Here is a 16179-nt window from a genome sequence, read left to right as displayed (position 1 = left end):
AGTGACTATTTAAGTTTTACACCTCATTACTGCTGCATTTGTGAGGTGTGCTGGTAAAACTCAATAGCTGCCAAATTTAAATTGAAGGGATATTTTTCTATTGTTTACTACCCCGAGATAGCTGCCTTTCTTGTTTCCTAATTAAAATATTAACTGAATTATTAATTGCTCACCACTTTTGGTGCAGTACTGGTTTATTTCCTACGGTTTCTGGAGAAGGTTGAGACAACAGGAACAGGAAAGATGTCTTTTGTAGTGGCTTCACTGGTTGGCTGAGTTGAGTTAATTTGTTCCCATCTGAATGCTTGTTTTTATTAATTGCTACTGAATGTATTATGATGTTGAAAGATTAAATGTCAGGGTGCCTTGACATCTTTATTACTATTCCTTACATCTGAATAAATAAAACAAATAAACAACTGAAATCTGACCAACAGATCATTAAATGCCCTTGCTGTGCTTCTCTGTAGACTACAGGTATAAGCATTATTAGGCTTATGAAAGTTTGTATAAACAAAAGAGGCTCAGCTACAGAAGAGATCCCTCCAGACTTACCAGTATGTGTCCTAACATGTGTTTTAAGGTGGTGGCTTGCAGCAAAAGCCTTTCCACAGCCGTCATGATCACACCTGAGTGAAGCATCAAACAGAGAAAAGTTAGCATCAGATGTTTTGAATACATCAGGTACAATGCGAAGTCATGCTTCCCATTGGGTGCTTGACTGACCTGCAGGACGCTCCAGATTTACACTCTGTTAATAGTTGCTATCTGGAGGTATCTGGCTACACATGCTGCACAGATCACAATGTGACAGCAAAATATAAAAAGTGAACAAAGCTATTTATTGCAATCACCATTTTTTATGGATTACACTTTCCACCATACCAGGGAAAAAACAGATTTTGCAGATGTGCTGCTCCTCACAGCAGCTTGGCCAGCCTGATCTATTTGGCAACAGAGTAATTTGGTGCCACTAACTGCAATGCTGTCCTCTTCTCGCCAACTGAAGAAGCGGCAGTTCAGATATGCTCATGCATCTAGCCTCCCTCGCTGGACTAAAAGTGAAAATATTTCATGCAGTTTGTCTCTAGATTCTTACAACGAGCCTCTTCTTTGTAGTGACTCCACTGCTTCACACAGACCGTCAGTTACCAAACTCACCTGCCATTCTCCCCACAGAAGAGGGGAAACGGCCTTCTAGCGACTTACCTAAATGGCTTCTCTCCTGTGTGTGTTCGAATGTGCTTCCTCAGATCGCTGAGCGTTGTGAAGTATTTACTGCAGCCTTCGCTTTCACAGTTAAATGTTTTTCCTGTGTGAAGCCTCTGATGTGCTTTCAACCTGCAAAGCATTCCAAAGAAATCCCTCTTATCACATGCAGCACAGCAAGGCTAATGAGTCATATAACAAGGACCACAAGACAGGTTCAAAGGCTTAACATATTCTGTTTAGTCATTAAATTTATCAATATCAGTGTTTATGAAGGACTGCAGTACACAAATCAAAAATGTCTGAAAGCTCTAGGTGTTTGAACAATGCCAAGCACAAAGGGGACCACACAGCTACTTCTACTGCAACACACGTAATTAATGATAATGTCACAAATGCTGCTCTCCCAGTTCTTGGTATTGATGGAAGAGGATCTTCAGGCTGATTTGAGATTCTATAGCCTGAGTGGGTCTGGAGCTGGGAGAAGGATCCACTCCCAATAATTGCAGCCAGGGTGCTCAAACAAGAACTGAATTTGATATGAAAAATAGTGGTAACCATCTGCCATGCAAGACAACAGAGCTGCATGGAAGGGCTCTTACCTGTACAGTGTATTGAATGCCTTTTCGCAGCCTTGCACATCACACTCAAACGGCTTTTCCTTAGTGTGCACTCGGACATGGATTTTGAGACTATAGGAGGTAAGGAAGGCCTTGCCACAACCTTGTTGATTGCAGACAAATGTGTATTCCCCACGATGTGTCTTCTGATGAGTGCGCAAATTCCCAGCAGTGCTGTAGGTGCGAGGGCAGCCCTCAAAGGTGCACTGGTATCTCTTAACCTATGAGGAAAATGCTGCAGAGTTTAAGCCTACAAAATGTACAATTCAGCTGAACCAAGTTTCTAGAACTTCTGGGATCTAATCCACAGCATGGTCTCTGAGTGGGTTAGTTGCCTGGTATGGATAGCTAGGCTTTTGCTCTAATTAAAGACAATAAGCTGGATTCTGATCCCAGAATGATACCAATGTATTTTTTTTTTTAAATTAACAGATGAAGTATCAAATTACTTTGCCCTCCTATTGTGTTATGGGGAAAAACACAGGCAAATCTATAGAAACAGAGGTTTACAGAGTTTAACTAGCACAGGAACATGAGTCTATGGGATAATAAATCAAAGTGAAGGTCTAAATCCCCATATGCATTCCAAATTAATAAACTTAGCCTTTAGCAATTGGCATTTGACTGTGCTGGTATGTTTAGGGGAAGAGGCAGACAGATACATACTTTTTTAACATGATCCAGTGAAGTGCTGAATCCCCTTAACTTCACACTGTGGAGGTGTATGGAAGTATCGTTGCTCAGCATTTCTCAGGACTATGAGTCTAATGAAATATTGCTCTATGCTTGCTCTCATTTTTAATATAAAAAAGAAAGTGTGTCTGAACTTAAATTCAAAATCTTCTAAAATGTTCAGCTATTGACCAAGACAATTGTCCAGTTTCAAACACACATTAACAGGTCCACAAAGAGCAGCCATGCAATCCGTAGAAATTCTAAACTCACACCAACGTCCCCAAATAAGGAGTACAAAGCCAGGCCCTAGAGGGATAACTCTGCACTGTGCTGCTCCAATACACTGATAGTGAATGGATCTCTTACAAGTTATTGTGGATTATAGATTGCTTTGTTCCATCTAGTCTGTATTTTCTTACATATCAAATATAATTTATAGCAGAAACATAGTAAAATTGGGGCATTTTCTTTGTGTGTGTGTGTATATATTATTATATATATATAAAAAATGTGATGAGACTGCCCAAAGACCCCACACTAAATGGGAACATCAGCTCAACAAAGCAAAGGTTTGCGGAGATATAACTGGAAAGAAGCTCATGCCAATACAAAAGATTTTAATTCTTACCACGCAGATTGTTTTGTGAACCAAAATGAGATTATAAACATGGAGCTTTAAGGCGATACACAAGTAACCCAGAATTCCCAACCAGCTGCTTGGATCACCTGACTCATGTCAGACTAGATTTGATAGAAATTCTGCCAAGCTTCTGCACCAAACAGGGAGAGGGTGCATTAGAGGCTTACATAGTATGGAAGTCAGAATGTTTCATTGAATTGGACTCTCTCTCTCCACATGGAAAAAATCAATTTGCTCTGCTAGACTGGATTTCTCTTCAATGGTAATTACTAGACTGACAGTTTTAATTTGACTGCAATGGTTGAGAACTCCCACCAGTCACAAAATGATTCTAGAGCCCCAGTGCACTGAGTGGGTGACTGGCAAGTGGAAATGCAGTACTCCAACTGAGGCTTAGAAACATTTATAAAGGCAGAGCAAAGCCACAATACAGAAGGAAGAACTTGCTGCTTCTTCTCTGAAGACTAGTTTAATCACTGGATATGGGAAGATAACTAGGGAAGGACACAAGCCAGCAACCGTCTTATATTTCTCAAAGTGCTACTTTTCCTAAAGCACCCGGCACTGTTGCTATGAGAAGAGGCTTTGGGGTAATTTCCAAATACAAGGTACTGAACTGTGCAATGAAATTGGGAAGACTAGATGAACCAGTACAACCACACCACTTATAGCTTCCTGTCCACACTGGGGAGAAACCAACACAGATTTCACCAGTTCAGTTGGATTCATGTGGATTCCAGGTATCACAACCAGCACATGTAGAACACTTAGGATGGCCGCTATTGGTAGACACAAGGACTGTATGTGCATTGCAAACTCATGGTCTCCCAACAAATTTTTGCAAGTCTTTTCTCTTAAAGCAGACAGCAGGGCCTGAGACCACACTAGCTGCTACCTTTCCCTAAAATCCCAGGAACAACAAGAGAGAAACTTTAATCCTCTCAGTGATTCAGCACTCCTCCCTACACCCTTTTTCTTTAATAGGGTAGATAGATGCAAGAATATTTGAGAATCCGCGTTCTTCACTGTCACTGGGGGTTAAGAAGGAAGGAGAAGGGAGCAGGGACAGATTTCCGGGTATGTTATCAGGCTGTAAATATATTTTGGTGCGGCTTAAAGTGATGCAAGAAGACAAACACTGGAAGTTAGGAGAATATGACAAACAGCACAATATCAGCACCAAGAATACTTCATCAATAGCACATCTGGTCAAGAACCTACTGAAAGCCCCTTGCAGTCCTGCCAGGAATGGAAGCAACTGGCTAATGTTTTGCATTGTATTTGGTATAAATTGAACGAGCAGTGAGTCTTCATTACACTAGGCTGTATTTGGAGAGGAGCTTGACATTCTCATGTAATAATGTTTATGGTACCTCCCTGTACCCTTTTAAAAGCATCACTCTGATGTGTTAAAAACCTTTATCATCAGAAAAGGAAGTAGATTCATACACATGCAGAATGTAGTGCACACACTTCCCCCTGTACCTTTCAGAAGGTCTATATACAATACTAGGAACAATCATAGAGACAAAATTAAAATCAGTCTCTGCTTAAAAAAAGATTCTGTAAATGGTGCTCCCCATGCAAAGGCTGCAACAGAGGTAGGAAAGAGCTTGTTACATGCAGTGTGCGGATTTTCTGGAACTTATATTAGTTATTTTAAACAGAAGTTTGGGGTGGGATTTTCAAAAACATGCAGCACTGGCCTAACTCTTCTCCCACTGAATCAGTGAGAGTCTTATTACTGCATGCAATGGGAGCATTTAGGCCACTCCTGATAAACTTTGAAAATCCCAGTTGGATTTTAGAAGCTGGATTTTCCTACAGACCCCAGCATTAGATTCAGAAACATTCAGGACATTTCTCCACTTACAGCTTTTAAACACTTCTATTTTTTTGACAGTTTGAGAACTAAACATATCTTCCCCAAACTGTTCTTTGAACCAGACCTGTATTTTGCCAAAGTGGTCCCTCCGTGTGCTGCATGGATGTATGGAAAGCAGGATGGGAAGGTGAGAGATTTTATGTAATAACATTTACTAATATTGTTAAAAAAAAAGACAAGACTCTAGCCACTAAGGCTACCATATTCAAAAGTCACCACTGATTTTGCAAGCATCAGGTTTTGATTGTCCCACAAGAGATACACTAGGACGGATTTCTAAGAGATACAGAGTTCCCAGAATGCCTCTGGAGATCACTGGGAAATGTAGACGTTCAGCATCTCTAAAATGTCATGGGTGTCTCAAACTGGGCACCTAAAAACTGACATCCACCCATTAAAACTAGTGGCCACTTTTGAAAGTATTCTTGGCTTCTCTCCTTTCAGGAGGCTCTGCCAGCTGGATAATTCAGCACCTGGGGACCTGCAGCACTGAGTCTCACAAACATGGCCACTCTGACCTTTGGTTTCTGTTAAGGGCACTTCGGCACAAGCTCAAGACCTGCCTGTTTGAAAGGTCACCTAGGAAAGTGAGAAACTTGGGTGATGACAGCTAAGCCAACATTCACTATGGATACAGGGCTTATTGAACCATAGGCACAAGCCAACTCAAAGTCTCCACTGGGGCAGTGCAATCCCACACAACTCCCAACCTGAGACTGTGTACAGAGCACACATTTTGGCCCTATGCTAGTGCTACATGGGGCCAGCTCAGCAGTGAGGCCCCTTTCACTAGGAATGAAGAGGAGGATTTGAAGGGCAACATTAAAAAAAACCCCACAAGACACATCCCTCCACTAAATTACATCCCCACCTTTGGATCTCCCAGGTGTCTGCCTTTTAGACAGTACATTCTTGGAGGGCAGTGAACATTTTTCCTTTGTATAGTGCACAGCACTTTGCCAGTACAAGGATTATTAAGTGCCGCTGCAAAAGCAAAAAGTCAGCTGACCTCTCTCCCCTGCCAGGTATTGGGTGACCTGCCTCCTATGAATACAAGCTACAGGGGATAGGTTGGCACTACTGACACATGTAGGTGAAGGCAGAGGCCCAGGACCTTTTTATGCCTGTTTACAGCAAGCAACATGCAGAAGGCTTGATGGCAGTAAAGTGGGATCACAGTTTGCACTAAACCCCTTGGTGTTATAATAATTGTGTTGGGATTAGGGACACATTTTGTTGTTTGGTATTTAATTCCTTTTCTCCTGTTTTTATTTCTATATATAAATTACATTTGTCACAATTCTCATTCAATCCAGAGTCTCTTGTTGATACAACAGTAGTATTTCACACTAGGAAGGAAAGAAAGAATTATACTTTTAATTTCACCTTCCTTTGATGAGATGACAGATCCTGGTCATTACAGAACCTTAAAGCAAATTACATATACAAAAGCTTCATGCACACCAACAAATAGAAATGTGCTATAATACAGCAGCTAGCTGCCAGCGGAAAGGAATCACTTAAGTAGGAAAATAACTGAATTTTTTTGTTCTCCACTGTGACCAACATGGGGTTTGAATCCTGTCTCTTTGGTTCTAGGATGTGATTGTAATCATTTAAGCTACTTCGTGAAAAGGAGGTAAATTTTTCTAGCATTCTATTAAATTCCCAGAGATCCATCTTCATGCTGGATTAATCAGGAGAACTTCAGTCTAAAAACAGGCCTTAATTTACATCTGTACCTAAAGACAAGATTTATTTTTGTGCCTTTATCACCATGTTCATTTCTAATTGTCTAGACCCCGCTGCCAGCTTGAGAACACAAGTGACAGTGATTCTGAAGTGCTGCTATGGTCCAGAGAGGGAGCTAGGGAAGCTCAGTGAATCTCCCAACTAAAATGAAGGCTGTAGGAAAAGCGAAGTTCTCTGCATAGAAGTTTCAGTTAAATATTGGAATGGGGCTCACTTATACAGCATCTGGAGTTGAAATGTATTTTAATGTTGGGCAAATTTACTGTGGAAGCAAGCTACACAGGGAAAGGTTGTCCTAACCCCTTAGTATTATAGGAATAGAGTAACATAGGTTACGGTTAGAGAAGGATTAGTCAGGCTTTTGACACAGTCCCACATGACATTCTCATAAGCAAACTAGGAAAATGTGGTCTACAGGAAATTACCATAAGGTGGGTGCACAACAGGTAGAAAGACTGTACTCAAAGAGTACTTATCAGTAGTTCACTGTCATAGTGGGAGGGTGTATGTAATGGGTCAGTCCTAGGTCCAGGACAATTCAATAGAGTGGAGAGTAAAAGATGACACCAAGCCTGGAGGAGTTGTAAACTCTCTGAAGGCCAGGATTAGAATTCAAACGGATCTTGACATGCTGGAGAATTGATCCAAACTCAACAAGATGAAATTCAATAAAGACAAGGCAAAGTACTTAAATGGGGAATAACTGGCTAGGTTATTAACGGTCGCAGAGGATCTGGAGTTAAAGTGGACCTATGATGAGATAACTGGCTCTGTGGATGAGGGAAAAGCAGTGGACGTGTTGTTCCTTGACTTTAGCAAAGCTTTTGACACGGTCTCCCACAGCATTCTTGCCAGTAAGTTAAAGAAGTATGGGCTGGATGAATGGACTATAAGATGGATAGAAAGCTGGCTAGATTGTCGGGCTCAATGGGTAGTGATCAATGGCTCCACGTCTAGTTGGCAGCCGGTATCAAGTGGAGTGCCCCAAGGGTCGGTCCTCAAGCTGGTTTTGTTCAATGTCTTCATTAACAATCTGGAGGATTGTGTGGATTGCACCCTCAGCAAGTTTGCAGATGACACTAAACTGTGAAGAGAGGTAGATACGCTGGAGGGTAGGGATAGGATACAGAGGGATCTAGACAAATTAGAGGATTGGGCCAAAAGAAATCTGATGAGGTTCATTAAGGACAAGTGCAGAGTCCTGCCCTTAGGACGGAAGAATCCAATGCACAGCTACAGACTAGGGACCGAATTGCTCAGCAGCAGTTCTGCAGAAAAGGACCTAGGGGTTACAGTGGATGAGAAGCTAGAAAGGAGTTAACAGTGTGCCGTTGTTGCCAAGAAGGCCAATGACATTTTGGGATGTAGAAGTAGGGGCCTTGCCAGCAGATTGAGGGACGTGATCGCTCCCCTCTATTTGACATTGGTGAGGCCTCATCTGGAGTACGGTGTCCAGTTTTGGGCCCCATACTACAAGAAGGATGTGGAAAAATTGGAAAATGTCCAGCGGAGGGCAACAAAAATGATTAGGGGACTGGAACACATGACTTATGAGGAAAGGGTGAGGGAACTAGGATTGTTTAGTGTGCGGAAGAGAAGAATGAGGGGGGATTTGATAGCTGCTTTCAACTACCTCAAAGGGGGTTCCAAAGAAGATGGATCTAGACTGTTCTCAGTGGTAGCAGATGACAGAACGAGGAGTAATGGTCTCAAGTTGCAGCGGGGGAGGTTTAGGTTGGATATTAGGAAAAACTTTTTCACTAGGAGGGTGGTGAAACACTGGAATGGGTTACCCAGGGAGGTGGTGGAATCTCCTTCCTTAGGAGTTTTTAAGGTCAGGCTTGACAAAGCCCTGGCTGGGATGATTTAGTTGGGGATTGGTCCTGCTTTGAGCAAGGGGTTGGACTAGATGACCTCCTGAGGTCCCTTCCAACCCTGATACTCTATGATTCTATGACCACAAACTGAATGAGTCAACACTATAATGCAGCTGTGAAAAAGGCTTATAGGGTATATTAACAACAGTGTCATATGCAAGACATCAGTGTCCCACTTTAGTTGGCAGTAGTTAGGCCCTTGTGTCTAATTCTGAGCACCACACTAAGAATATGGACAAATTGGAGAGTGTCCAGAGGAGAGCAACAAAAATGATCAAAAGGTTTAGAAAACCTGACCTATGAGGAAAGCTTAAAAAAACTGGGCACGTTTAAGTCTGAGAAAAGACAACTGAGGAAGGACCTGATAACAGGCTTCAAATCTGTTAAGGCTGTTATAAAGAGGACAGTGATCAATTGTTCTCCATGTCCACTAAAGGTACGAGGAGTAGTAATGGGCTTAATCTGCAGCAAGGGAGATTTAGGTTAGCTATTTTTAAAAGTTTTCTCCGTGTTAGGGTAGCTAAGGTCTGGAATAGCTTCCAATAGACGTAGTGGACTCCTCACCATTAGAAGTTTTTAAGAACAGGTTGGACAAACACTAGTCAGGGATGGTCTAGATTTACTTGGTTCTGTCTCAACGCAGGGGACAGGATTTGATGACTTTGAGGTCTCTCCAAGTCTTATATTTCTATGGTTCTATGAACACCTGCTTTTCAAAGCCCATGAGCCCTGAATGCCATGATAAACTATACAAGTGGTACCAAAGTTTGAAAACGAGACAGACCTTTTAGAAAAACACAACGAGGAGTCAGTCCAGTGGCACCTTAAAGACTAACAGATCTATTTGGGCATGAATTTTCACGGGTAAACAAGAAGTTGGGTTTTTTGTTTTTTTTTTAACCCATGAAAGCTTATGCCCAAATAAATCTGTTTGTCTTTAAGGTGCCACCGGACTTCTCATTGTTTTTGTGGATACAGACCTTTCAGGAATCACAAGCGTTAGATCAATGCAGGAAGGGCAGTTACCAAGTGCTGACAGCACAGTAACTCTACACTCTAGAGAAAGGGGTGGTGAGGAAAAGCACCGCACACCGAAGAATTCTGAATAGCACGGAAAATATTTAACTGCCAAAAGCAGCACGGGAGGGTGGATTGTGGAAGGAGAGAGAGACTGCATAGACAGAAGTGAAAGAATCAAAAGCAAAAAGCAAGCATTGCCACAGTAAGAAAAGCAGCCTTGGCATTTACAACAGGAGGGCAATGGATAGCTTTTTGGTGTCACATAGCAGCCTTTATGGGGTTGGAGGAGACCTACAGCCTTCAACTCTCAGCACCACAGACTAAACCTCTCCCTTTTTCCAACTGCTTCTGCCTAGCAGTGGAGACCATTCTGCCATCCCTCACCACTTCCAATCTAACTTGCTTTACAAAGAGATGCCCTTGCCTGCAGCATCAACTGCTCATGGAAAAGAAATAGGAAATATTCCACGATTCTATACCCCCATAATTGGCAGTTTTTAAGAACAATTTAGACAAACACCTGTCAGTGAATGTCTAGGTACACTGGGTGGTGCCTCAGCACAAGGAACTGACAAGATGACCTCTCAAGGTCTCTGCCAGACCTACATTTCTATAATTCTATGAATTTTAGCTGTCCTTAATGCAGCTGAAAACAAGGAGGAGCCAAACACCATGCCCACAGACCATCTGAGAATTGCTGCACAGGATTTTTTAGAACAGATTCAGTCTTAGACACTACTTTTGCTTATTTAACTGGGTACTATCTACTCACAGGAGCTTGCAGGGATTACTCACTCAGTTCTGAAGAGGGCCACAAGCAGAAACATGTACTGGATGGCCTCTTATGAGTGGGTACAAACATCTGCAAAGGAAAGTCAGTGGGCTAACTGGATGGAAAGGGGAACCACACTATCAGCCAGATATAGGGGTTTGTTTCTTATTCCTTGGTCTAGTATAGGACAGCACAGAGATAGAGAAAAAGATAAAGAAAACACTGGACATGTTTAAAATGAAAAGTATCCTAAGCCTAGATAACAATCATGCACCAGCTTTCAGAGAATTGAGGACAAATTTGTGAAGTTTTAGCATTTTTAAAATGTTCCTCCATGACAAGATAGAGAACTGGGAAACCTAGCATCCACGGGAGAGGAGAATCATTGTGCAGAGAAGGCAATAGCAATGTTGTATTAGTTAAAACACACCATGCAGCATGTTTGATTTAGTAACAGCAAGACAGCTGATGCAAGGTATCTTTGTTGAGCACTGCAGAACGGTTACACATCTGCTCGGCAGTTTAAAAAGTTCATCTTATAGTTGTAGTGTCATAGGTTGAGACAAAGCACAAGAAAGGTCTGGCATGTAAAGTACACTGGTGGATTAAAAACAGACACAAGGTAGGAAAGTGAATTTTATTAGCTGGAAAAAGGTACATTATCTTTCCTAACAGGACTACCAGCTTTAGTACCACTCATTACTAATACACATCAGCACTAAAATAAACTGGATTCCTGGTAATGCAGTTTGTCCTGAAGTTAGGGTGCAAAGTGCTGCATCAAAAAGCTCCACGTGCAGGAGAATCATCTTTACATCAACTACTGCAATACATGAAAGTGTTTTACATACTTGTGAGCTACTCAAGATTGTGGGCACTACCAGAAGCTAGTAACAATCGCTTGGTCCATGGGCTGCACATATAAGTGGTGAGATGAGGAGCTATACAACGATACTCAAAGCAACACACATCTTTTAGTACAAAGGGCAAGTGTTTGTTTACTATAGATAAAAGGTCTGGGAAGAGGGGACCAAACATCTAAAATGAAGCTGTCATGCAGAGTACAGAGCAGGAAAAGATGGGAGTTTACCAGAAAAAGGCTTAACGCCATCACCACCAATGAAACATGGCACTAGGACACAGCCACAGATGGCAGAACACAAACTCAAAGCAGTATCAGTTCTGTAGAAGGCAATTATAGCTATATTGTGTATTCGCTTTGCAAAGAAAGGATAGCACAACCTTGGAGGGTAACCAGAAGGAGCCTACATTTTACACATATACATAAGTAGGGGCTAAGAGGAAGTAAAGTTTATCTTTATTGGTGAAGAAAACCTGGTGGCATATAGGATGGAACATTGTCCAACTAGCTAAATTGTTCGGACTGCTGAGTAATTCAAAACCAAGGGAGCACAAATTACAAGATTAAACTGAGTTCAGGGTGAATTAGTACCAGTGAATAGGAAGCTTATGAAACTAAGATGGAAGATGATGTAAGTACTAGCTATTCTCATGGGGAAAGTAGTACTAAACGTAGAATGAGATGTTGTAACAAAATAGAGTTAAAGGTGACCTCCAAACTAAAGAAATTGGGACTAAGCCCTTTTACTACCTTGTGAACGTTCATAAACGGTTTCTATTTTGCTTCTCTCTCAAATATAAGCAACGTCAAGTCATCTTCCCTGTTTCGTAAGGGCCAGAGAACTAGTGGGATAGCTTTTTCAGACCTTAATTGAAGGTGCAAGCGTGTTTAGTCTTTAAAGATCTTTCCTCCCAACTAGTTGTCAAGCATTTAAATTGAGCAGACATAAGACCACATTTTCCCAGGATTCACTTTTACTGTACCCCCTACTAGCAGCTCTCTAGTCATCTTGACTACCCTACAGAGAGAGAAGTAGTCATTGCCTGAATTTACAGCATATAACAAAGCAGAAAAGACAATTACCAAAAAAAAAAAAATCTTCCAAGCCTTTCAAACACCTCAAAAAGTAATAGAGGACAATCCTATTTTTTACACATTTGGAGAAGGAACCACACTGATTTAGCTCACACACACCACTATTCTCAGACACTGGAAGTGGCAAATTGAGTGTCCTATAAAGAACAAAGGAAAACTGTAGCATGACATGAAAATAAATTGTAGTAATAAATCAGCAGTGAAGAAGGCAGGGTGCAACAGCCAGTAACACTACAGAAAATTGGAAAAGAAAATATCCCATTTGAGTCCTAGGCTAACAGACTTGCTGATTGAGACCTTCCGGTCCAGAAATTGCATCTCTGACTTGAAAGCAACTGCTGCTGCTACTGAACCACTTTCACTTTGCCAAGTGATCGTCAATCAAGGTCCCCTGCTTTTTTTTTTTTTTTTTTTACATACACACAGAACATTTTTTCATGTTCTGTGTGTATATAAATCTCTCCACTGTATTTTCCACTGAATGCATCCGATGAAGTGAGCTGTAGCTCACGAAAGCTCATGCTCAAATAAATTGGTTAGTCTCTAAGGTGCCACAAGTACTCCTTTTCTTTTTGCAAATACAGACGAACACGGCTGCTACTCTGAAACCTGCTAAACTAAACTATTCAGGCTTTCAAACCCAGATTCCATTCTAACTAAAAGCCCAATTCTGCAACCCTTACTCACAGAGAGGATCAGTTACACAAGTAGTTCCATTGGCTTTAATGGAAATACTCATGTAAGTCCTTCTTCACCATGAGCAAGGACTACAGAACCAGCCCGAAGTCTGATATGCTGACATTAACACTAGTCAACCAAAGATACCCCACACAATTCATTATTTTTGGAGAAAATTCTTTTTACCAAGTCTGTCCGAACCCACTTTGCTTTCAACACAACAAAAATTCACTATGAAAATCATGTGTTCTATTGCTAGAACCACCCATTTCACAGGAGTCAGCTGGTTCAAAAGGTCACATTTTAATCAAGTACAATTGTGACTTCCTAAAATTTCACTTGCTGCTGATTACAGTGCCCCGGGTAATAACGCTGTAACTAAGGTTATGTCAAGTTTCTGTTTCAAAATCCGTGTGGGTGACGAAGATGTTAGAAATTTCAAATCACAATGGGCTGGAAATTGACACTTAATTGGGATGCAGAAATTTTCCTAAGCCAAACTTGGTACACCCCAGGCTAAGAAAGCTTATATCCATTTTAAATGCTTAGTTTTGGCAATATTTTTAAGAGTTGTGAAAGACTAATCAAGCTATTTAGAGAGAAAGACCACTAAAGCACATGTACTATTATCATGGTCCTTATTTTCCAGTCACCTTTTATTACTATATTTAGTGGTTACTGCACTGTCATGAAACACACTGGGGTTCTCTTCACACAGTAACAGCTACATAATAAGGTGAATGGTCTAAGTAGTGAGAGCAGGCGAGACTGTGAATCAGGACTGATAAGTTACATTCTTGATTCTAGCTGCTGACTCACTGTGTAATCCTGGGCAACTTATCATGTACTTACCTACATAACCAGAGAGCTACTGTGAAGCTAAACCTAATGGTTGAGATTTTCAAAACAGTTATGTGGAGTTAGTCATATGTTTTCCTTTAGTGTGCAACTAAATTCTCAGTACCACTTGGGAAAAAAACCTCAACAATATCTGCAAAGTGCTTTGAGATCACCAGATGAACAGCTCTCAGGATGGGCAAAGTTCTACGATTATAGTTGGTCACTTACTTCTTTACGCTTGGTTTCTGGGCATTCAGATTGCAAAGTGAGAGTAGCTCCTTCGATATTTCTTGGCATGGGAGTTGAACCAGGATTTATAGTCAAATGAATCTGATCTGGAGAAATAATATGTTGCACATAACCCTGGGACATTCCTTCGTGATCTATTAAATGAAATCCTTCTTCATGACCCTCTGGTAAAAAAGGCAAGTGATCTCCACATTGTCCTTCATCCTCATCATCTTCTAATGTCCCATGGTCTTGTTCAATTAGAACAGTTGTCCTGTCATAAATTGTCCCAGATGATGAAGGAACCAGACCATTTTTGTCCACAAACCTCATCATTTTATCATCTTGGGTCAGTTCATCTTCCTCCGCTTCATAGTAGTGAATGCTGCCATCAGGACTATTTTCCCCCATGGTTTAATGGAATTCAGTGCAGCATCATGAAATCAAAATGTAACAACTCATCTGTAACAAGAGTAGCACAAGAGTAAGAATATCAATATTTAGATAAGGACTTCACCTAAATCCCTCAAGGGTGTGAACTTCCACAAGTTTATATTTCCTGTCCCCATTAATTCACTTCCAGAAACCTTGTCTCGCTTTCAGAAAATCAAGACAAATAGTGCAGGACAGTTTTTATTCAGTTCGTATAGGAGCCAAGCAGGGAACAGCGAGTGACTATCACCAGCCCTTGATCGCGGAGCCAGGAGGGGAAGGGCCAGGTGGGCACGGGGCTGCTCCTGATATAGCAACAAAGCACAGGCTGAGTCCGGGTCCCCTGCGCTCGGCGCTGCACACTCCCCCCGGGCTGAGTCCGGGTCCCCTGCGCTCGGCGCTGCACACTCCCCCCGGGCTGAGGCCGGGTCCCCTGCGCTCGGCGCTGCACACTCCCCCCGGGCTGAGGCCGGGTCCCCTGCGCTCGGCGCTGCACACTCCCCCCGGGCTGAGGCCGGGTCCCCTGCGCTCGGCGCTGCACACTCCCCCCGCCCCCCCCGGGCTGAGGCCGGGTCCCCTGCGCTCGGCGCTGCACACTCCCCCCGCCCCCCCCGGGCTGAGGCCGGGTCCCGCCCCCTCGTTTGCCCCGCGCTACGGACACAGGCCGGGCCGCCCAGCGCGGGGCGGAGCCGGGGGCCCGGAGCGGCCGGGCGCAGCCCGCGGGCCCCAAGTCGCGCTCACTGGGCCCGGCAGGGCCCCGGGCCGCCCTGCCCCGGCCGCAGCCCCCAGGCTGGGCGCGCCCCGCTCTCACCAAGCGCCCGGTAACGGCGGCGGCGGCAGCGGCGGCCTCCCCGCGGCACCATGATTACCCAACGCATCACTTCCGCTTCCGGCACTCGCGCAGCACGGCGAGACCCGCCCCTTCCGGCCCCGCCCGCGAGGAGGAGGTGGCCGGGGTGGGGGCTGAGGGGCGGGAGCTCCGGGGCTGTCGAGAGGGCGTGGCCTCACGCTGACAGGGGGAGGCTGTGGGACTGAGGGGGCGTGGCCAGGAGGGGGCGGGGCCTCGTGTGAAAGGGCGGGGCCAGCAGGGGTGCCGTGGGGCGGGGCCAGCTGGGACCTGTGTGAGGGGGAGCCGGCTGAGGGCTGGGCAGCAGCCACCCCGTGCCCAGGGGCAGGCCGGGCCGGGCCGGGCCGGGCCACAGAGCAGAGGGGGTCAGCCCAAAGGTCCATCCAGCCCAGAGTCCTGCCGGCCGAGAGCGGCCAGTGCCGGGGCCCAGAGGGAGCGAACGGAGCAGGGGCTCACCGAGGGATCCACCCCGTCGCCCATCCCCAGCCTCTGGCGAACACAGGCCGGGGACCCCCTCCCTGCCCATCCTGGCTAGTAGCCATTGGTGGACCTGTCCTCCATGAACTTATCTAGCTCTTTTTTGAAGCTTGTTATGGTCTTGGCCTTCACAACATCCTCTGGCAAGGAGTTCCACAGGTTGACTGTGCCTGGTGTGAAGAAATACTTCCTTTTGCTTGTTTTGAACCTGGTGCCTGTTAAGGGGGCAGCAGGGCTACAACTCCTCACAGGTGTGTCCTGGGACTGGGT

General features: G+C 43.9%; 1 protein-coding gene across 1 annotated transcript in view; it reads right to left on the bottom strand.

Annotated features, from left to right (window-relative positions):
• MTF1 (metal regulatory transcription factor 1) overlaps positions 1 to 15505 on the bottom strand; it is a 30616-nt gene extending 15111 nt beyond the window's left edge. The window contains exons 1-5 of the mRNA XM_073317974.1: positions 15397 to 15505; positions 14154 to 14615; positions 1812 to 2050; positions 1210 to 1341; positions 556 to 629 (exon numbers count right to left, since the gene is read on the bottom strand). Coding sequence (XP_073174075.1) covers positions 556 to 629; positions 1210 to 1341; positions 1812 to 2050; positions 14154 to 14564 — 856 coding nt within the window. The 5' untranslated portion in view covers positions 14565 to 14615; positions 15397 to 15505. The remainder of the gene's footprint in view (positions 1 to 555; positions 630 to 1209; positions 1342 to 1811; positions 2051 to 14153; positions 14616 to 15396) is intronic.
• Positions 15506 to 16179: the final 674 nt, after the last annotated feature.

This window comes from Lepidochelys kempii, chromosome 19 (assembly GCF_965140265.1).
Source record: "Lepidochelys kempii isolate rLepKem1 chromosome 19, rLepKem1.hap2, whole genome shotgun sequence".
In the NCBI taxonomy this organism is placed as follows: Eukaryota; Metazoa; Chordata; order Testudines; family Cheloniidae; genus Lepidochelys; species Lepidochelys kempii.
The sequence above is the reverse complement of the archived record's forward strand: the minus strand, read 5'-3'. Positions and strand labels throughout refer to the sequence as shown.